The sequence below is a fragment of the Delphinus delphis genome, chromosome 1 (genome assembly GCF_949987515.2).
Source record: "Delphinus delphis chromosome 1, mDelDel1.2, whole genome shotgun sequence".
Lineage (NCBI taxonomy): Eukaryota > Metazoa > Chordata > Mammalia > Artiodactyla > Delphinidae > Delphinus > Delphinus delphis.
In genome coordinates, this window is record NC_082683.1 from 129,841,104 (window position 1) to 129,865,009 (window position 23,906).

The window sequence follows — 23,906 nt, forward strand, 5'->3', positions numbered from 1 at the left end:
GTCAAAAATGACATACATTATTTACAACTAATTAATCAAAATGAATCACTTTTGTACTCTTCCAGGTTGGCAGGTATCATTATTACAGACCTGTGTTCCTGCAGATTTTGCACAATCAGTAAGGTTTTGGGTTTTTTCTCCCCAGTGTGTTTAGAAGAGAGTCTATACCAACCTGTGGTTGCCTATATTACTTTCAACAAACATTTATTACTTATTAAGAAAGACCAAAATTAAGGGGAAAAATCTCTGAAAACCCTCAGTAGTCACATTTTGTTTGCGCTTACTTTTCAGCCTTTTATTTTATGAGTAATTCTTTAGTTGAAAAGAAAAGAAAATGAGATTTTGTGCTTATTTGTCCCTAATTTTGTAATTTATTTTTAACTTTGAAAAAAAGCATTGTGTATGTGTGTGTCTGTATTTTTTATTCCTTTTATGATGTTTGTTGATACTAGTTCTGAAATTTTTCTTTTATGATTAGAAGGAAAAACATTGCTAACAGAAACACGATTTTTTTCAAAGCAGGGAGTGACCAAAGTTAAGAGACCCTTTAAATTATTTTGATTGCAGTATCATATATATTTATTTTGTTTGATCTAAAAATTTACATCTATTGTATCTTCTTTTGGTGTTGCACAATTGGTTTCTGCTCTCTGCATGCTAGAAATCAGTGGATAAGACAAAGCAAACCTGGAATGCTTTTTTAGTTACTTTGAAGTGCTGCTGGGCAGGCTACTGAGGACTCAGTAACATTAAGAATAAAAATGATAGCTAACACTTGAGTACTACTATGTGCCAGGCACCGTGTGTAGTACCTCACATGCATTTTCATTTAATTTTTACAACACTACCTGATTGATTCTCTATTTCACTGATGTTTAGATTAAAGAAAGTAATAGTCCTACAGTATGAGTCCAATGACATCTGAAATGCTCTGTATGGTCCTGCTTTCTGAAGGAGACCAGTAGCTACAGGGAAATTGAAATCCATGAGGAAAACGTTCATGAGAAGGAGTTGAAATTATTCATATTAGAAGAGTCTCTACCAAATCCTACTCTCTAAGTTAAAGAGAGTCTGTCAGAAACCTCTGCTAAAGTTAAACTTTATACAGGAAGTTGAAACTGTTAGCTACAAATTTTCTCAACTAACTCTCTTAACATCGTCAGACTTCATCAAAGCCTCATATCTAGTCGGAATAGGAAATGTCCTCCTCGTCAGTCAACACTCACAAACCTGGGCAATTTCATGTCTTTAGAGAGAATTTGCCTGATTTCTCATTTTCCTCTCTCCAGTGTTTTCCTTCCCAATTACCTTAAGTGTATGAACATATTCTAAAAACAAAGCAGCAATGAACTAATCCTTCCATTCTTTCCACAATTGAGTGTTACTATGTGCTAAAGGCTACTATATAAAGACAAATAAGACATAATCCCAGCCCTCACAGAGCTTGGGTTTTAAGAGTGTGACATGAATGTTATAGATATTAAGTACATGACTAGATAATGTAAACAGGCATGTTTTCATGGAAGTCTTGTAGATATTATTGTAGGAGTCTATGTAAGGCCAAAAAAGAAGAAGTGGCTAATTTGGTGGGGAATCGGAGTTGATAAGGGAAATGTAATGCTTGAATTGACCCTGCAGTTCCCTTTAGCTCTATTACTCTCTTACCTCCCATATTTCATGAGTTTGCATAAAGAAAAATCTACATTTAGTATCTTTACTTCCCACTCATTCATTCCTCAAACCTTGTACTCCAGATTCTACCCCAGCAGTCTACATTATAGGCATTCATATTGCTTGGGTGAAGATAGCTTATTTTTTTAAACATCTTTATTGGAGTATAATTGCTCTACAGTGGTGTGTCAATTTCTGCTTTATAACAAAATGAATTAGCTATACATATACACACATCCCCATATCTCCTCCCTTGTGCGTCTCCCTCCCACCCTCCCTATCCCACCACTCTAGGTGGTCACAAAGCACTGAGCTGACCTCCCTGTGCTATGCAGCTGCTTCCCACTAGCTATCTATTTTACACTTGGTAGTATATATAAGTCTATGCCACTCTCTCACTTCGTCCCAGCTTACCCTTCCCTGTCACTGTGTCCTCAAGTCCATTCTCTACGTCTGCATCTTTATTCTTGTCCTGCCCCTAGGTTCTTCAGAACCTTTTTTTTAGATTCTATATATATGTGTTAGCATATAGTATTTCTTTTTCTGACTTTACTCTGTATGACAGACTCTAGGTCCATCCACCTCACTACAAATAACTCAATTTCATTTCTTTTTATGGCTGAGTAATATTCCATTGTATATATGTGCCATATCTTCTTTATCCATTCATCTGTCAATGGACACTTAGGTTACTTCCATCTCCTGGCTATTGTAAATAGAGCTGCAGTGAACATTGCGGTACATGACTATTTTTTGTTTGTTTTTTGGCGGTACTCAGGCCTCTCACTGTTGTGGCCTCTCGCGTTGCAGAGCACAGGCTCCAGACGCGCAGGCTCAGTGGCCATGGTCACGGACCCAGCCGCTCCGCGGCATGTGGGATCCTCCCGGACCGGGACACGAACCCTTGTCCCCTGCATCGGCAGGCGGACTCTCAACCACTGCGCCACCAGGAAAGCCCCATGACTCTTTTTGAATTCTGGTTTTCTCAGGGTATATGCCCAGTAGTGGGATTGCTGGGTCGTATGGTAGTTCTATTTTTAGTTTTTTAAGGAACCTCCATATTGTTTTCCATAGTGGCTGTATCAATTTACATTCCCACCAACAGTGTAGGAGGGTTCCCTTTTCTCCACACCCTCTCCAGCATTTATTGTTTGTAGATTTTTTGATGGTGGCCATTCTGACTGGTGTGAGATTATACCTCATTGTAGTTTTGATTTGCATTTCTCTAATGATTAGTGTTGTTGAGCATTCTTTCATGTGTTTGTTGGCAATCTGTATATCTTCTTTGGAGAAATATCTGTTTAGGTCTTCTGCTCTTTTTTGGATTGGGTTGTTTTGTTTTCTTTGATATTGAGCTGCATGACCTGCTTGTAAAGTTTGGAGATTAATCCTTTGTCAGCTGCTTCATTTGCAAATATTTTCTCCCATTCTGAGAGTTGTCTTTTCATCTTGTTTATGGTTTCCTTTGCTGTGCAGAAGCTTTTAAGTTTCATTAGGTCCCATTTGTTTATTTTTGTTTTTATTTCCATTTCTCTAGGAGGTGGGTCAAAAAGGATCTTGTTGTGATTTATGTCATAGAGTGTTCTGCCTATGTTTTACTCTAAAAGATTTAAAGTGCCTGGCCTTACATTTAGGTCTTTAATCCCTTTTGAGTTTATTTTTTTGTACGGTGTTAGGAAGTGTTCTAAATTTCATTCTTTTACATGTAGCTGTCCAGTTTTTCCAGCACCACTTATTGAAGAGGCTATCTTTTCTCCATTGGATATTCTTGCCTCATTTATCAAAAATAAGGTGACCATATGTGCGTGGGTTTATCTCTGGGTTTTTTATCCTGTTCCATTGATCTGTATTTCTGTTTTTGTGCCAGTACCATATTGTCTTGATTATTGTAGCTTTGTAGCTTATTGTCTTGATTACTGTAGCTTTGTAGTATAGTCTGAAGTCAGGGAGCCTTATTCCTCCAGCTCAGTTTTTCTTTCTCAAGATTGCTTTGGCTATTTGGGATCTTTTGTGTTTCCATACAAATTGTGAAATTTTTTGTTCTAGTTCTGTGAAAAATGCCAGTGGTAGTTTGATAAGGATTGCATTGAATCTGTAGATTGCTTTGGGTAGTAGAGTCATTTTCACAATGTTGATTCTTCCAATCCAAGAACATGGTATATCTCTCCATCTATTTGTATCATCTTTAATTTCTTTCATCAGTGTCTTATAGTTTTCTGCACACAGGTCTTTTGTCTCCTTAGGTAAGTTTATTCCTAGATATTTTATTCTTTTTGTTGCAGTGGTAAATGGGAGTGTTTCCTTAATTTCTCTTTCAGATTTTTCATCATTAGTGTAAAGGAATGCAAGAGATTTCTGTGCATTAATTTTGTATCCTACAACTTTACCATATTCATTGATTAGTCTAGTAGTTTTCTGGTAGCATCTTTAGGATTCTCTATGTATATTATCATGTCATCAGCAAACAGTGACAGTTTTACTTTTTCTTTTCTGATTTGGATTCCTTTTATTTCTTTTTCTTCTCTGATTGCTGTGGCTAAAACTTCCAAAACTATGTTGAATAATAGTGGTGAGAGTGGGCAACCATGTCTTGCTCCTGATCTTAGGGGAAATGGTTTCAGTTTTTCACCATTGAGAATGATGTTGGCTGTGGTTTTTTCATATATGGCCTTTATTATGTTGAGGTAAGTTCCCTCTATGCCTACTTTCTGGAGAGTTTTTATCATAAATGGTGTTGAATTTTGTCAAAATCTTTTTCTGCATCTATTGAGATGATCATATAGTTTTTCTCCTTCAATTTGTTAATATGGTCTATCACATTGATTGATTTGTGTATATTGAAGAATCCTTGCATTCCTGGGGTAAACCCCACTTGATCATGGTGTATGATCCTTTTAATGTGTTGTTGGATTCTGTTTGCTAGTATTTTGTTGAGGATTTTTGCAACTATGTTCATCAGTGATATTGGTGTATAGTTATCGCTCTCTGTGACATCTTTGTCTGGTTTTGGTATCAGGGTGATCTTGGCCTCGAAGATAGAGTTTGGGAGTGTTCCTCCCTCTGCTATATTTTGGAAGAGTTTAAGAAGGATAGGTGTTAGCTCTTCTGTAAATGTTTGATAGAATTTGCCTGTCAAGCCGTCTGGCCCTGGGCTTTTGTTTGTTGGAAGATTTTTAATCACTGTCTCCACTTAGTGTTTGTGATAGGTCTGTTTATATTTTCTATTTCGTCCCGGTTCCGTCTCGGAAGGTTGTGCTTTCCTAAGAATTTGTACGTTTCTTCCAGGTTGTCCATTTTATTGGCATATAGTTGTTTGTAGTAGTCTCTCATGGTCCTTTGCAGTGTCAGTTGTTACTTCTCCTTTTTCATTTCTAATTCTATTGATTTGAGTCTTCTCCCTTTTTTTCTTGATGAGTCTGGCTAATGGTTTATCAATTTTCTTTATCTTCTCAAAGAACCAGCTTTTAGTTTTATTGATCTTTGCTATTGTTCCTTCATTTCTTTTTCATTTATTTCTGATCTAATCTTTATGATTTCTTTCCTTCTGCTGACTCTGGGATTATTTTGTTCTTCTTTCTCTAATTGCTTTAGGTATGGTTTGGTTGTTTATTTGAGATGTTTCTTGTTTCTTGAGGTAGGATTGTATTGCTAACAACTTCCTTCTTAGAACTGCTTTTGCTGCATCCCATAGGTTTTGGGTCGTCATGTTTTCATTGTCATTTGTTTCTAGGTATTTTTTGATTTCCTCTTTCATTTCTTCAGTGATCTCTTGGTTATTAAGTAGTATATTGTTTAGCCTCCATGTGTTTGTATTTTTTACAGATTTTTTTCCTGTAATTGATATCTAGTCTCATAGCATTGTGGTTGGAAAAGATGCTTGATACGATTTCAATTTTCTTAAGTTTACCAAGGCTTGATTTGTGACCCAAGATATGATCTATCCTGCAGATAGTTCCATGAGCAGTTGAGAAGAACGTGTATTCTGTTGATTTTGGATGGAATGTCCTATACATATCAATTAAGTCCATCTTGTTTAATGTGTTATTTAAAGCTTGTGTTTCCTTATTTTTTTTATTAATTTATTAATTTATTTCTTTATTTTCGGCTGTGTTGGGTCTTCGTTTCTGTGTGAGGGCTTTCTCTAGTTGTGGCAAGCGGGGGCCACTCTTCATCGCGGTGCGGGGGCCACTCTTCATCGCGGTGCATGGGCCTCTCACTATCATGGCCTTTCTTGCTGCGGAGCACAGGCTCCACATGTGCAGGCTCAGTAGTTGTGGCTCACGGGCCTAGTTGCTCCGTGGCATGTGGGATCTTCCCAGACCAGGGCTCGAACCCGTGTCCCCTGCATTAGCAGGCAGATTCTCAACCACTGCGCCACCAGGGAAGCCCTTGTGTTTCCTTATTTATTTTCATTTTGGATGATCTGTCTGTTGGTGAAAGTGGGGTGTTAAAGTCCCCTACTATGAATGTGTTACTGTCGATTTCCCCTTTTATGGCTTTAGCATTTGCCTTGTGTATAGAGGTGCTCCTATGTTGGGTGCCTAAATATTTACAATTGTTATATCTTCTTCTTGGATTGATCCCTTGATCATTATGTAGTGTCCTTTTTTGTCTCTTGTAATAGTCTTTATTTTAAAGTCTGTTTTCTCTGATATGAGAATTGCTACTCCAGCTTTCTTTTGGTTTCCATTTGCATGGAATATCTTTTTCCATCCCTTCACTTTCAGTCTGTATGTGTCCCTAGGTCTGAAGTGGGTCTCTTGTAGACAGCATATATACAGGTCTTGTTTTGGTATCCATTAAGCCAGTCTATGTCTTTTGGTTGGAGCATTTAATCCATTTACATTTAAGGTAATTATTGATATGTATGTTCCTATTACCATTTTCTTAATTGTTTTGTGTTTATTTTGTAGGTCTTTTCCTTTGCTTGTATTTCCTGTCTAGAGAAGTTCCATTAGCATTTGTTGTAAAGCTGGTTTGGTGGTGCTGAATTCTCTTAACTTTTGCTTTCCTATAAACCTTTGATTTCTCTGTTGAATCTGAATGAGATCCTTGCTGGGTAGAGTAATCTTGGTTGTAGGTTTTTCCCTTTCATCACTTTAAATATGTCTTCCACTCCCTTCTGGTTTGCAGAGTTTCTGCTGAAAGATCAGCTGTTAACCTTATGGGGATTCCCTTGTATATTATTTGTTGCTTTTCCCTTGGTGCCTTTAGTATTTTTTCTTTGTATTTAATTTTTGAAAGTTTGATTAATATGTGTCTTGGTGTGTATCTCCTTGGATTTATCATATATGGGACTCTCTGCGCTTCCTGGAGTTGATTGACTATTTCCTTTCCCATACTAGGGAAGTTTCAACTATGATCTCTTCAAATATTTCTCAGTCCCTTTCTTTTTCTCTTCGTCTTCTGGGACCCCTATAGTTCATAATTCGTGTGTTTAACCTTGTCCCAGAGGTGTCTGAGACTGTCCTCAATTCTTTCCATTCTTTTTTCTTTATTCTGCTCTGCAGTAGTTATTTCCACTATTTTATCTTCCAGGTCACTTATCCGTTCTTCTGCCCCTGTTTTTCTGCTTTTGATTCCTTCTAGAGAATTTTAAATGTCATTTATTTTGGTGTTCATCATTGTTTGTTTGATCTTTAGTTCTTCTAATTCGTTGTTAAATGTTTCTTGTATTTTCTCCATTCTATTTCCAAGATTTTGGATCATTTTTACTCTCATTACTCTGAATTCTTTTTCAGGTAGCCTGCCTACTTCCTCTTCATTTGTTTGGTCTGGTAGGTTTTTACCTTGCTCCTTCATCTGCTGTGTGTTTCTGTGTTTTCTCATTTTGCTTAACTTACTGTGTGTGGGCTCTCCTTTTCGCAGGCTGCATGTTTGTAGTTCCCGTTGTTTTTGGTGTCTGTCCCCAGTGGCTACGGTTGGTTCAGTGGATTGTGTAGGCTTCCTGGTGGAGGGGACTAGTACCTGTGTTCTGGTGGATGAGGCTGGATCTTGTCTTTCTGGTGGGCTGGACCACATCTGGTTGTGTTTTGGGATGTCTGTTACCTTATTATGATTTTAGGCAGCCTCTCTGATAATGGGTGGGGTTGTGTTTCTGTCTTGCTAGCTTGGCATGGGGTGTTCAGCACTGGAACTTGCTGGTTGTTGAGTGGAGCTGGGTCATAGCTTTGAGATGGAAATCTCTGGGAGAGCTTTTGCCATTTGATATTACTTGAGGCTGGGAGGTCTCTGGTGGACCAATGTCCTGAACTTGGCTCTCCCACCTCAGAGGCACAGGTCTGACACCTGGCCAGAGCACCAAGACCCTATCAGCCACATGGCTTGGTCAGCTCTCCTGTCTCAGAGTTGCCTGAGGGCCAGGCATCCTGTCGGGGGCTCCTCTCCTCGGATCATGGAGACGCCTGTGGGCGGCCTACTGTCAGGGGCTTCCCAGTCAGGTGCAGTCACCTGAGGGCTGGGTGTTGGGTCTGAGTCATACAGTGCACTGGGCGCTCGCCTTCTCTGCTCCTGAGTGCAGCATCGGGGGTTCGGCAGGTGTCTGAGGCCCAGGTCATGGCTTCCACCCAGGTTTACATCTAGCCCACAGGTTTACATCTGGGCTCCATGGTTACGACTTGGGGGGTTTACGTCTGAGGGTTTACTTCCGAATCCCAGTTTTACATCTGGGCCCGGTTTACCACCTGGGGGGTTTATGTCTGGGGGTTTTGCGTCTGGACCCCAGGTTTACGTCTCAAGATAGCTTTAATAGCTGACATTTATATAGCTCTTGCCTTTTGCCAGCCACTGTAATATGTGTTTTGCATATAGTAACTTGCCTAACTCCTACAGTACTCTATAAGATATATACTGTTATTATTCTCATTTTAGAAATAGGCTGCTTAAGAATAGAGAGGTTAAGTAATTTGACCAGGATCACAGCTAGTAAGTGGTGGAACTGAGTTTCAAATGCAGGCAGTTTGGCTCCAGGACCAGTTAAGAATGATTGAATGAACCTGGTTCCCATTTACCCATGTCTGCACACAGATGTTCATACACTAAATGTCACTAATTTTCAAGGCATTACTTTTTAATTTTTTTTTTCTAGTTGTAATGGATTTTCCTTCTTCCCCTCCCCTCTGATTATCCATTTAGGAAACTTTTATCGGTCTTATGGCCAAGTACTAATCTAGGCACTGGCAATATAGAAATAAAAGTTAGTCTCCATTGCCAAGAAACTGAGTCTAATGGGAGAAGATGTAGAGGATAACAGTCAATAATAATAGGATGTGGTAAGTGCTATGATTGAAGATGCCTAGAGGGAGCGCACTTAGCCTAGCCAGAAGAGGGTAACTCCTGACCTGAATTTTTTTTTTTTTTTTTTGCGGTACCCGGGCCTCTCACTGTTGTGGCCTCTCCCGTTGCGGAGCACAGGCTCTGGACACGGAGGCACAGCGGCCATGGCTCACAGGCCTAGCCGCTCCATGGCATGTGGGATCTTCCCGGACTGGGGCATGAACACTTGTCCCCTACATCGGCAGGCGGACTCTCAACCACTGCGCCACCAGGGAAGCCCCTGACCTGAATTTTGATGGATTAGGATTTAGCCAAGGATAGGAATCCCAGCCTTCTTTCATTTGTCCTCACTATCTCTCTTTTTTTCTCTTTATGTAGAATGGAGTGCAGTTGTTTTTTCAGAACCTTCAGAGTTATCATTTTATGTTTCTGCCTGATTCCATTGTTCCTTCTCTCTTCTTCTTTGTCACGTTTTACTTGCCAACCTCCTCACTATGTTTTCCACCACACTTTGTGTCTTTTTTCTTTCTTATTTTTTTCTTAGTTTATTTCTTTAGTCCTCCCTAGAAACTCTGTCTTATCTAATATAGTAGAGACTTAAATTTACTTTTCTTTAGCCCCCTTTCTTCCTGTCTAGCAAGATGGCCAGTAAATATATAAGACTCATGGTCAGTAGTATTTAACCTCTCTGTGCCACAGTTTCCTCACCTTTAAAATGGGCACACTAGTAGTGACTACCTCATTAGGTTGTTTAGAGGATAAAGTGAGTTAATGCCTGTAAAACTTAGAAGAGTGCCTGGAATATAAATAAAAAAGGCAGAAAGTCAATAAAAGCTTGGGACTCCTATCTTCCTTGGCTAAGTCCTATTTTTGTCCAAATATTTGGTCCCTGACTTGCTGTTGTTTCTGCCTTAATTGTTCATCAGGGATCTGGTTTTACTTCAGTGTGCCCATTTTCTTTCCTTCTCCTTGGGGTTCTCCTTTGCTAGTCTAGGTGCTTACAGTTCTGATTTCCTTTTTGTGGTGGACAGTAACTTGGGAGGTTGTCAGGAAGACAAGGCATTGTTATCATTCATGTTTCATGACATATTAGTAGGGATTTATAATAATAAAATAGGTTTTTGTTTCATATAGCAACAGGGTTCATTAAAAAATTAAAATCCTTTCCCCATTATTATAGTTATGCATATTTATTTTAAAAGATAAAAATATTACAGAAATATAAAACTTAAAAGTGAAATATGCATTCCCTAAATATTTATTGGGTGCCTACTATGCGATAAGATACTGTTAGGTGCTGGAACATAATTGCTGTTAATAGTTTGGTGTATATGCTTACAGTTATTTTTAAAGGTCTTTGTAATCATATAAGTAACAATATTTACTAAAATAAAACCATACTTAAAATTACTCTTTTGTTTCTTTTCATCACCAAATAATATATTTTAGGTGATTTTCATGTTAGCATATAAAGATTCACCAATTCTTTTAAACTACCGGATAGTATTCTTTTGAATGGATATACTATAATTTAATTAATAAAACTCCTATTGATGGATTCCTGATAGTTTTCAATTCCTGATTATTATAAGCAGTGATGCAATGAAAATCCTCTTACATATATATTTTTGGCATATGTATTTCTGGATAATAAATTTCTAGAAGTGGAGTTGCTGGATCAAATGGTATATTAATTTAGAATCTTAATAAATTAAAAAAGATTGCTCGTTTAAACATCAACCTTCTTGTCTGTTTCCCCATACTTTTATCAACATTAGGTGTTATTATTCTTTATACTGTCTGCCAGTCTAATTGGTGAATATGTTTCATTGTTTTAATTTGCATTGAAAAATTATTGAGATAGGGCTTTCTTTAATATCTTTATTGGCTAGTTGTATTTTATATGTTTTGACCTGTACTATGTTCATGTCATTGGCCCAATTTTCTGTTGGATTGTTCTTTATTTTATTGCTTAGTAAGATCTTGGTATATTAGGTAAAATAGCCCTGTCATATGTTGGAAAAATTTTTTTTGCTTGTTTTTTAATATAGTACCTTACTTCATAGAAGTTTTTAATTTATAGGTAGTTATATTTCTTATTCTTTCTTATAGCATCTTGGTTTTGTTTCATGCTTAGGAATTCCTTTCCCAACAAGAATAATAAGAATCTGAAAGATTCTGTATATCAGTAATACTTTTTGAGTTTTATCATAATCAGGATTAATGATAGGGCTTCCCTGGTGGTGCAGTGGTTGAGAGTCCGCCTGCTGATGCAGGGGACACGGGTTTGTGCCCCGATCCAGGAAGATCCCACATGCCGCGGAGTGGCTGGGCCCGTGAGCCATGGCCGCTGAGCCTGCGCGTCCGGAGCCTGTGCTCCGCAACGGGAGAGGCCACAACAGTGAGAGGCCTGCGTACCGCAAAAAAAAAAAGATTAATGATGTCTATCAGTGTTTGTTTCCTTTTTTCTTTTTCCTTTTCATTGTGTTCTTAGATTTTGGTCGCCAGTTTAGCATGTACAACTTCATCAAATAATTTGGCACCTTGGTGTATTATGATTTACTGTGTAGCAAATTAGAGTATAAAGTAGGAATGTCTTGGACCCTGCTTAACTGAGTATCAATTTATAAGTACTTATATTATGCTTGGTACTAATTAATAAGAGGGGTGACCAGCAGTCTGTTTGCCTGAGAGTCTAAGTTTAACCTGCTTTCCAGTGTAACTTTTAATAGTGTCCCTTTTCCCTACTGATTTTAAACAAACAAAACCAGCCAATTATTTTACCAGCAAAATAAGTTTATTTGGAATAGCAGAGATGTGTAGTTTGGGACAAGCAAAAAATGGTAAACTATAGGCATATCTGGAGAACGGATGAGAGGGCCTTGCTTTTATAGAGGAAAGGAGGAAATTGGGGAGGGCTGCAGGGGTTCTTCATTGGCTGCAGATGGCGGGCAGCTTGTCCTTGCTGGATCAGGAGGAAATCTTTCTTCCTGCTGGGGTCTGTAAGCTGCGGTGAATGATACATGTGTGAGAACTGCCCCCCCATGGCTTCCTGACTTCACTTTAAATGAGGTTTCCTTTATTCATTTCATATGACTCTCAGAAGTGCCTCAGTTCAGTTTAAAAAATTATAAGGATTATAAGGGGTAGTAGTTCACATTAGGATATTTTAATATTAAGGCTTCAGTTGTTTCTGTTAACATTATTCCTCCAGTACTTAGTAATACTTCATGTACTTTAGCTTTAAAAAATATCTCATTTCTATTATTTTCATGATGAACTTGTTGCAAAGTTCATAGAGTTGCTTATGTGAGGTATTTCTAGAGCAGTGATGTTAGTGTATATCCTTTTAACCTTCATCCCACCATCCAGAATAATGCTTACTTTTTTGAAATTTTGGCTTTCATTAGTTTTTTTTGTTTTGTTTTGTTTTGTTTTTTAATAAATTTATTTACTTATTTTTAGCTGCATTGGGTCTTCGTTGCTGTGTGCAGGCTTTCTCTAGTCGCGGTGAGCGGGGGCTACTCTTTGTTGCAGTGCGCAGGCTTCTCATTGCAGTAGCTTCTCTTGTTGTGGAACACGGGCTCTAGGTGTGCGGGCTTCAGTAGTTGTTGCATGTGGGCTCAGTAGTTGTGGCTCACGGGCTCTAGAGCACAGGCTCAGTAGTTATGGCACATGGGCTTAGTTGCTCCGCGGCATGTGGGATCTTCCCGGACCAGGGCTCGAACCCATGTCCCCTGCATTGGCAGGTGGATTCTTAACCACTGCGCTATCAGGGAAGTCCCAATACTTACTTTTTGAATAAAATGTCCCTCATGATTCTTGTTTATCCGGTATCATCCTAAATATGGTGAAGCATTTGTCTGTGTGTATGCATATAGTTTGTTTATATTTTACTAAATACGTGATAAAATCTTTTCGGATGGATATGACCAAATTTTTTAACCTTGCCAGATAAACCTTTATTTATCATATTAATTTTTGGTGTTGAATATATCCACTGATACATGAATGAGTTTATGATTGGATCATGGGATTTGTAGCATGCTAAGTAAAACTGTTCTTAACACAGATCCCAATGTGATTCACTTAATGCCAATCCCTACTATACTGTAACAGCATTGATTAAACCTTAGTACTGGGCTTCCCTGGTGGCGCAGTGGTTGAGAGTCTGCCTGCCGATGCAGGGGAGACGGGTTCGTGCCCCGGTATGGGAAGATCCCACATGCCACGGAGCTGCTGGGCCCGTGAGCCATGGCCGCTGAGCCTGTGCGTCTGGAGCCTGTGCTCTGCAACGGGAGAGGCCACAACAGTGAGAGGCCCACGTACTGCAAAAAAACAAAACAAAACAAAAAAAACCTTAGTACTTGCCATCAGCCAGACAGATTTTTATCTAGCTTATTTCATCATTCAGACAATACTTCTCCAGCCTTTTCTTAGGTAGTACTGTGTCAGAGTCTTTGTTATAATGTAGGTGAATTGTGCCCATTACATCTCCTTTCTCTACCAACTGTTACCACTCAAAAAAGATTTATAGACCTTAGAATTACTCATTTTCACCACTGATTGTAAACTGTAACTCAACCTATCTTATTCTTTCTGAAACGATTACTTTACATCTTGGGATGTTTTATACAGTTGCCATTTTAAAAGACCAAATAGTTTCATCTTTCCTTAGTCAAAAATATCTTGTACTTATCAATATATCTTTAAAAAACCTTAAAAAGGTTTTTTAGATTTCTGGTTGTGTGTTTGTATCATATTATACATGTTTCTTGGTGTTATATATTGATATATATGTCTGACTCTTGTTTTTAGTATTTATTTATCTCAGTAAATATTAATAACTATAGTAATAAAATAATTTAAATAATTTAAATAAAATATTAATTTCTGAGAATGTTCAACTGATGAATAAAGCACCATATAAGAATTTCTAATCATGTTACCATTAGCTTTTAAATTTTCTCTCTTTGGGTAAAGATATTTATTTATAGGTATTTTCAATTTCATACTGTGTAAACTGTAGACAAGAATTTTCATAAAAACTTGTGATTTGAAAATATTTATTGAGGCACTAAAGATAAAATGTATTAATGAAATACTGTTATTTTTGCAATGGGTATAATAATTAAGCAAAAGTATTATTTGATTGTTCATTAGACACACAGTCATGTTTCTTGTTTTAAAATACATTAATATCTAATATAGTATGTAATATAATGTTTGTTCTTTTTGTATTTCTTCTGCAGAGAGTGATAATGAACTCTCGAGTGGAACAGGTGATGTGTCTAAGGATTGTCCTGAGAAGATCCTATATTCTTGGGGAGAATTGCTAGGAAGATGGTAAACTTTTTTTTTTATTGAAAATTTTATATTTACATAATTGATATTAATTTGCTTTATTAAAATCTATGTGTTTACATATCTTAATCTTGAGATTACTTAGGCAGTCAATATAGATGGTCATCTAGGGGTTGAGCCTTCAACCACTCCAGTGTTTGGCAGTTGGAAAGATGAGTAGGAAAGATCATGCAAAGGAGTCCAAGAAAGATCCTTTGGAGGAAGAGAACCAAGGTAGGAGGAGAACCAAGGTAGAAATCAAGTGAATTAAGACTATCAAGAAGGAGGAAGTGATCAACTGCTGATAGGTCAAGTCAGAGGAAGCCTGAGAATTTCATTGGGTCCAGCAATTTGAATGTCACTGGTTACTTGGACCAGAACCCCTCTGTGGAGAGGTAGGAATGAAAGCCTGATTGGACTATGTCTAAGAGGAAAGATAATCAGCAGTTATAGATAGATAGGTCTTCGGAGAAGTTTTGCTAGAAGGAGAGGATAAGAAATAGGGACATAATTAGGAAGTGGATGTGGGTTGAGAGATTATTCTGAAAATTAGGATGGCCGATATAGCCTGCACATTGTATGTTGTTGGAAATGATCTAGTAGGAAGAGAAAATTTGATAATGCCAGAGGAAGAGGACACAGTTGCAAGAGAAGTCGATGAATAGGCAAGAAGAGATGGACTTGTTGACTAGTGGAGGAGTTGTATTTAGAAGCGCAGAACATTCATTGTAACAGAAGGAAAGGTGGGGCATGGCTACAAAAGTAATAGCTGACTTAAGTGTACTTACTGTGTGTCGGGTGCTGTTCTAAGCACTTTAGATACCTTAGTTAATTATCATCATGACAACCCTCTGACCTAGGGATTATTATTATCTTCATTTTACAGATGAGAAAATGGAGGTGCAGCTATGTCAGGTAGCTAGTATAAAAATACACAACAGATAATGGCAGCAAATAGGTAACTTGCTCAAGATCCCATGGTCAATAAATAATTTGCCCATGATCATGCAACAAGTAAATGACAGGATTTGAATCTAGGCAGTCTGGCTCCAGAGCCAGAACTTTTTAACCAGTTGGACAGGCTGCCATTTCTATAATGTACATAGGTTTCTGGATTACTTTTTATAGGAGCATGTAGAAGTTTTAGCACAAGAGAGAATAAACTAGGAAAATTGATACCCTTCCCAGACTTCTCGTATGAGTTTAAAGAGAGATCATGAGAATGGCAGTATGGTGGACATAGATACGTATACATACAGACACATAGATAAATACCCAGTTCCTACCTTTGAGGTTCATAATCAAGAAGGGTGGGAATATACACTCATAACAGACCATTTTAACAAAATAACTGAAACAATGAGGTTGTTTCAAATTTCTTAACCATTTTGTTAAGAAAATGGTTAAGAAATTTCTTTTTTATAAAGTGACAATCACTTGATTTTTTACCCAACTTAAAAAATTCATCTATTCTCTCTTAGGAATTGTATGCTGATTTAAATATGAATAGGAGATAATTCCTACCCCCAAAGAGTTTACCGTCTTATAGAGGCATATAGACATTTAAACAGATAATTGTGACATAATGGATAAATACTTCTGTTAGCACTGAGGACCCAATGGAAATTTTCGAATGAACACAAAAGTAGAAAAAAAAATACAATAAATGTGATAAAGAAAATCCCCAACAAATATTTTAAAGGTGAAATTGCTATGATGCTTTTTATTATTTAGAAAGGTAATTTTGGAGTAGGAAGAAAGTATTAATAGAGAAGGTAGTTAGGATGTAATTGCATGGGTTGATGAGGTCTATACCAAACTCATGGGTCTTTTGTATGGAGAGGAGTTCCAAACAGAGAAAGAATTCTGAAGTAGAGTTGATGGGATTTCTCAGCTATCATTCAGTGTACATTTTTTGCAGAAATAAAATACCATCTTTCTACATTATATTTTTAGTAGTGGACTTCAAGAAACTCATTGAAAGAATCTGAGGGAACTATTTTAAAGGACTAAGATAACTGATTTTTAGACCTTTATAAAACTTGCTGGATCTTTTACAATTCAAGTATGTATTTTTATTTTATTTGGCTTATTATTGCAGTTGTGTCATGACAATTCATATGAAAACAATAAAATTTGCCTGTTTGAGAGTTTATATCTATTACACAAGAATTGACAAAATTTTTAAATTGCTCTTGGAATATCTTTTTTAAACATTCATCTTTTTTAGAGCTTTTCAGTGAGTCTTAGGAATACTAGCTTAGGGACTTACATGAAGATATTTTTGTGATTTATTTAGGTAAAGCACCTTTTGGGGAAAACACTACATTTTGTGCTTTGGGGAGATTTTTATGAGGAGACAGCCTGTGTTCTCAAGGCACTTTTATTTTTTTTTTTTATTTTTTATTTTTTTGCGGTACGCGGGCCTCTCACCGCTGTGGCTTCTCCCGTCGCGGAGCACAGGCTCCGGACGCGCAGGCTCAGCGGTCATGGCTCACAGGCGCAGCCGCTCCGCGGCATGTGGGATCTTCCCGGACCGGGGCACGAACCCGCGTCCCCTGCATTGGCAGGCGGACTCTCAACCACTGCGCCACCAGGGAAGCCCTCAAGGCACTTTTAAATAAAACATAGTTGAAAGTATTTTCAACTTATTATAAAACAACTAGATCACTCTATTAAAATAAAGTGAAGCTTTTATGGATAAAATCAGAATTCAGATAATGAAATACACTATTAGAAAGATATAAAGGAAGACTATTTAATACTAATTTGAAATAATCAGAAAAAAATAAGGATACTATGGAAAAGAAAATGGAAAACAGACTATAAAATGTTCAGTGGTGGAGGTCTTCATACAAGACTGGAGTTAAGGTGTCTTGATGAAAGAACTAAATAAAAAAAATGAGGAAACAGGGATTGAGAGAGGAGAGGGAGAGGGTCAGGGAGAGAGGAAATGAGGAGATGTTTGTGAAGGGAGGACTTGGAAACAAACTGAAGTTGTAGCAAGATTTCTTTTTCCTGAATATATTCAGAATGGTAATGCTGATGACTTATACATTAAATTATTTAAAGAATTTAAGGAATTGGGGCAGAATTATTTCTGGATAGCTTAAGAAAGCAGAGTGCTGATGCTGAACCCTTAGATGTAAGTCAGCTTTTGTGGCAGGAAGATTTTCTAACCAAAAAAGATGAAGTGAACCTGAGGTAAAAATTGAGTATAGTTTATTATATATAAATAAAACCATCTTCAAACTATTCATTCTCTTTTATTAGACTTTCAGAAAGTCAGTATGCATTTAATAGGCACTTTGATTATATTTTTCATAGCTATACTTATTATCACAGTGGGAAAATGTGTTCTTAATCCATGGTTTCTCAACCTAGCTGAGCATCAGCAGACTTGACAGGGGGAAAAAAAATCTAAACTTGGGAAACATGAAGGATTTGAATCACTAAGCATGAACATCCATAGCTTCCTTCCTTTTCACATCAATATAATGTTCCACTTTTTTGACTAATGAAAAAACCCGGCAAAAACACATACAGATCAGATTAAAATATGTGTTCTTGATTTATCCAGTGACCTTTAATGTGTCTCTTTTCTTGAAACTTTTCTTCATGTAGCTTGTTTAACTTAAAGTAAGACCTAGGTTGACATATCTAGGTCTTATCATTAATAGTGGAAGGAGAAATGCCTAACTTTACTTGATGTTCTCCATCTTTTAGTTTCAGTTCTAGCTATTCCCTTTTCTGAGAAAACCTTTTAACATGGGTCAGGCTGCTGCCCTCACATTCTCATATCTTCTAACCACTTACTTCCACCTCCCCTCTATCAAAACTTTCCTAATTCCATCAGTGACCACTCAGTTTCATTCAATGGGTTTTCTTCTCATCTCTTGATTTCTCTGCTGTTTTTGTTAGAAATGATACCTTCCCTTTGAAATTCTCTTCTGGACAGCTTTAACAATAGAGAAAGTTCTTACATGCCCAGATAGTTTCAAGAAAAGATGCCTCTTTGAAGGTAACTAGATGAATATAAAACAGCTTTATGATGCTATTAGAATCAAAGAGAATGTTTGCTTTTAAAAAAGCATTCTTTAGCTTAGCCTTAGTAGTTGATCATATTAATTTAGTTTCATAAACCTATTCATTTACCTAAAATGTATTGAAGACCTTTTATATGCCAGGCACTGTTCTAGGTGCTTGGGATGTATAACTAAAGAAGACAGAGATTCCTGCCCTTGTGGAGTTTATATTCATGCATTAAAAACTGCCCGATTACTACTTGTTTAGTATATGTCTGGTTTATGTGTGACTTTTTGAATAATTTGATAACTATCTTGCTTCTAGTGCAGAGTTCGGCACCTGTCATAACTAGCCCATTTCCAAGTCTCTTGATAGCTGCAGTTAATGCTGTACGCTATTAAAGCAATGGCCATATATAGTTATATTTTTATTAGAAATATTGAAACAATGATTATTTCTATAGATTGTTCTTTTGTTTGGGTCTTCTCTGGTCATAGATGTATACTAGTAGCATTTAGCTTAGTATCCACTAGTATCTCTTAAGTACTAGGGTGCTATATGCAATATAATTACTGTGTCATTACAAGAATAATCAGTAAATTAAAGCTGTTAATCATGTTGTGTTATGAATGACATAGTTCTTTTTAAATGTCAGTCTGTAAAGATAAATAGTGCCTGGGTTTTTAAGAGAGGAGAAAAGACTTTTCTATTATACCCAGCCAAACAGATGGCTGAGGGTCAGCTAGAAGCTGAATGTTGGTTGAGTTGAATCATATTATGGTAAAATGTGTATTAGGGACTGTTGACTATTAACCTTAAGGTGTGTGTATGCATGAGTAGGAAGAGATATTCCAGATTCAAAATCTTATATAAATCATTATACAAAGTAATTTGAGCCAACATAACGCTTAATCAAGCTGTTTGTCCTCTTCATTTTGTCTGCCGCATTGGAAGCATATCGTAGTAGGACGAGTGGATGTTAGGAGGTCATTGTAGAGGTTGTAGAGTGACTACAGTTGGTGGTAGTGGAAGTAGAAGTGCATGGATTTTGGACAGGTTGGGAAAATAAAATGCATTAGACTTCTTGATGGATTAGTAATGGATTATGGGACAGAGAGTAATGTCAACCATAACGCCTAGGTTTCTAATTTGGTTGGATTGTAGTGACAATCACTGAGGTAGGATACCCTGGAAAACGATGAGGTTTAGGGAGAAAGAATATGAGTTTAGATTTGAGCATGTTGATTTCTGGAGCTCAGAATACATGGGCATGGATGACAATGCCCAGAGACAAGAGATTGAAGAGAATTAGATCACTGAGGGAAACTGGAGAGATTAAAAGCTCAGAATACTTAAGAGGTTAATAGAGGAGAAGCAATCATCAGTGGGGTTTGTGGGTGGGAGGAAAAGAGAGTGCTTTGTTATTGAAGCCGAGGGAAACAAAGTGGTCAACAGTGAAAGGAGTGAAAAATGTCTTTTGAGTTTAGTGGCATAGAGAGGTCATGTATTGCTTAAGTGAAAACTGTTTCTAGGAGAGATAGAGAAGCCATGTTGAGTTGAGCTGAGGAATGAGTGTGAGGGGAAGAAATAGAGATTGAGTATACAGCGATCCTTTAGAGAAATTTGATGTGCAAGGTAGGAGACAGTATGATATCTAGAGTGTGATGTGGGGTGGAATAAAGGTTTCTTTTATAGGAGATATTTATTGGAATTTTAATAGCTGTAGATACACAGTGATGACCTTGATTTCTGTATAATATGTAATATATTTAATTAATTTGAATTCTTATATGATATTGTACATTATGGGACTCATAATTCAGCATATTTTGCATTTAATTTCATAGGAAATGAGCTTAGCCCTTTGCACACTGTTGTTTTTAGCTAACTCATTTCTTTTTTTACATTAAGAGTACAGAAACTTTCCTAGCCCTCAAACCACATACGTTTTTCCTATTCAAAAGTGTAATCAGAATCAAATAATAAATTACAAAAAAGATCCTTTTATGACTGATCCTGGCTCTCTTGTGGTGCAGTATTCTTTTGCTAATCTTAAATTCAGTTGGATAGTGAAGAAGAGGCAGTAGGAAGGAAATCCATGTGTCATACAGTTTACTCAGGTATAAGTCTTCTCAAGAATAGTTAATACTCTATCTACTTGACATATTTTATGGAACATATTTAGCTATGGTGTTTTTCTAAATTAACTAAATTTATATTTTAATTGAAGTCCATGAGAGAAATTTAAAGACCTGAAACGGTTTTTTTGGTGTATTATTATAAAAACATTCAAGACCGTTGTAAATATTTCAAACAGTATAGGAAAATAAAAGGAGTACTTTCTCTCAATTCCATTACATAGATATTTTGGAGTTTATTCTTCCATATTCTTTTCTATGCATGTCAAAAGCAGGTTTCAAAATAGTATGTGTTAGGGAGAGAGTGTGAGAGAGAGAATGTGTATTTTAAATAATACCATATATATACTATTTTGAAACCTGCTTTTTTCACTTAGCAGCATAATTATGTTAATGGTGTCGTAGCATGTTAAATCATGTAAGCTCTACCTCTTTTTACTTTGTTTTGCTTCAAGCCTGTCAGTATTATCAGCTTAGGTTCCCTAACTCAACAATATAAACGTTTTCCTTTATGAGGCTGAAAGAAAGCAGAATGGTCATGAATTTGATGGTTTATTAAAGATATTAATGAGATGAGTTTACTTGAACTTTCGAGTTATGGAACTTATTACAGTTTTTCCAAGATAGCTGGACTATGAGAGGATGGGGAAAGCATGGAACATATTTTCAGATGAAGGGCATGCCAAAACTGAGGTCTGGCCTGGAGCTGGAAGAGTGTGTAAAGATAGAGAAGGAGGTAAAGTAGATGGGAGGCCAATTTTAGAAAATAGACATATGGTTTCTATGACTTTTCAGGCTTAAAACTTGAAACCAGAACCTGGGATGTTAGACCAAACCAGAGTACATCATTAAGGTTTGGAGTCCAGATGATTACACTAGGATCAGCTCTAAGAGATCAAAGGTGAGCAGCAAAGTAGAGATAAAGTCTGAACAAAAAGGCATAGAACATAGCTCCAGGTTCAAGCTAGGCATAGACTGGGAACTACAGTTCAGTTTCTTGTTCAGTTGGGCAGATTATCATAGTAGCATACCTACTATGTGATCATTGACTTCATGACAATGTATTTTTCATTGTTCCAATTCTAAACACCCTTGGAAATGGGTAAGGCTGATAAGTGTATGTTGCTGGGGAGTTGGATAGGTTGTATATGTTTTGGAGGAAAGGTCTAGGTTCTTGCTTTAGGAAGCACTTTGGGTCAGGATGTAGAGGTATATAGTCAAGGTGTGATAGGCCCCTGATCTACTTTCAGCATTCCTTGCCCCCAACACTTACCATACACACATCATTAGCCAACTTGTCATACGTTCATCTCAGGGGATTCAGATGGCTCTTTTTATGCCTTGGAATGCTGCCTAGAAATATATAGTTAACATATTCATTATTATGAGTAGGTTCATAGGATGATTAAAAAGTAAATGAGGAGAAGAAAGAACTTTCCTTGTGGGTGGAATAACATGGTTCACTAATAAAGAAGATGGAATCAAGAAAAAAAGTTGAAGACATTACTAAACTTAAGCACTACTATTATTATTTCATGCCCCTCCCTGCCATTTTTCTCCTGATCCAGTCTTGCACTTTTATATAAACTCATCAATATACTTTTCATAACAACAGCAGGTCAGCAGTGGTGAAGGTAGTATGAATGGTTTATTTTCTTGTTTTCTCAGGCACAATAATCTTGGTGCGCGACCAAAAGGGCTGTCTACTCTGGTGAAGAGTGGTGTTCCTGAAGCATTGAGGGCAGAGGTATGGCAATTATTAGCAGGCTGCCATGACAACCAGGCAATGCTGGATAGGTACCGACTTCTTATCACAAAGGTAGGAGATCTTTTCATATTATTCTCATGCAACAGTATATTAAGTAAATCCTGTTTTCATAGCTCCAGTAAGTCATAAATGCTTTGAACTTCTTTAAAAACTCTATTGTTGTTCAGTGAATAGTTGCCTTTTGTTCTAAACACTTGTTGGACAGTGATAAACAATGCACTGTAGTGATCTATGAACACTTAATGCCTTGGCTTTCATTTTTTTGTTCAGGTAACTTTATAACTGTTTACTAAGTTGGAATATACTTATATTTCAAGTACTCTCAATTAACCTTTCTTACTGTATGACATTTATGTACAGTTGTACACAGTATAACTGTACTCTAGTATAATTTTAAAGTCAAATTAACGTAAAATGAAATTATAAGGCCTCCTATGCTTATGTAACCTTACACTTAAATGATGTGGATACTTGCCCATATCCTTATCCTGTCAGGAGCCTCTGGTTCCAATGTAAATTCCTTTGCTTATGCCCAAAAAATTGATTTTAGAGCACAGGTAAAGGTAATCCTCGATCCTAGGCTCTCTTCTTAGGTCTTATCTCCTAATTTCTTAATTACTCTAATAAATCATGGATTTTAACATAATGGTAACATTTTGTTTGTTTTATAGAAAATCTCTATTCATAAATAATTTTTTTGATAAGTAAGACTTTATTCCTCAGGCTATATCAACTTTTAAAATTCTTTAGCCCCTCTGATTCCTTCTTCCCTTCCTTACCTCTTTGCCGCCTTCCCTTTCACAAATATTTTCTGAGTGCCTAGTATATTCAGTCACTGCTAAATTCATTCGTTTTTTTTTAAAAAAAACCTTTATACCATTTTTTATGATTAGTATTTTCTATAGTGGAATGTGCAAGATGATCCATTGATGTTGGGGGCAGAGATGTCTAAAGTTCCATTTGCATTTTTTAAGTTACAAATGCAAAGTGTTATTCAGCTATACTAATATTTGTTGTGCCGTGCTAGGTCCTTGGGTCTGATGGCCACTTGTCATGTGTAGTTCAGGAGTGACCTGGGGGAAGAAGGGATTTGCACACCTTGGAATGGAATAACAGTGGTGCTCACGCTCATATATTCGCTTTTAGAATACTCAGTTTTCTTGCAGTTTGCTTGTGTTAGATTAAGTGGATTTACAGGTTATCTAGTTTTAAATCTTCATAGGATAGATGGGTGGTTCATAAAGTCTGCTGTCCCAGGATGTTACATATCAAGATGTTTAAAAAAAATAAACACACTAATCTGTCCTTCAAGCAAAATTTAATGTTATGATAATGGATGACAAAGCAACTACTTTGGGAAATAAATTCATGTTATAGAGAAGGATGTTTGAAACATTTAGCAATTTAAACATTACTATGTGATTTTGTGACTGAAAACTACATGCCTGTGTTATTACAAACCTCTTACCATTTTCTTACTTTAAAATCTGGAATCAGAAATTTCAGGTATGTTTAAAACTTGTGAAAATGGTTGAAGAGAATTTGAGACTGATTGTTAAAAATATGAAAATACAACACCTTCTGGTTTATTTGTAAGAATACTTTGAGAAAATGAGTACTCTCCTAGCCAGATTTCAACAAAATGGTTGATGGGTAGGACTGAAAGAGATGATGTGCCTCTGCTT

General features: G+C 36.9%; 1 protein-coding gene across 3 annotated transcripts in view; it reads left to right on the plus strand.

Moving 5' to 3' along the window:
* Positions 1–23,906, plus strand: part of RABGAP1L (RAB GTPase activating protein 1 like) — a 682,701-nt gene that overhangs the window by 169,039 nt on the left and 489,756 nt on the right. For all 3 annotated transcript variants that reach the window (XM_060034268.1, XM_060034260.1, XM_060034251.1), the window contains exons 12-13: positions 14,199–14,292; positions 22,122–22,272. In XM_060034268.1, coding sequence (XP_059890251.1) covers positions 14,199–14,292; positions 22,122–22,272 — 245 coding nt within the window. The remainder of the gene's footprint in view (positions 1–14,198; positions 14,293–22,121; positions 22,273–23,906) is intronic.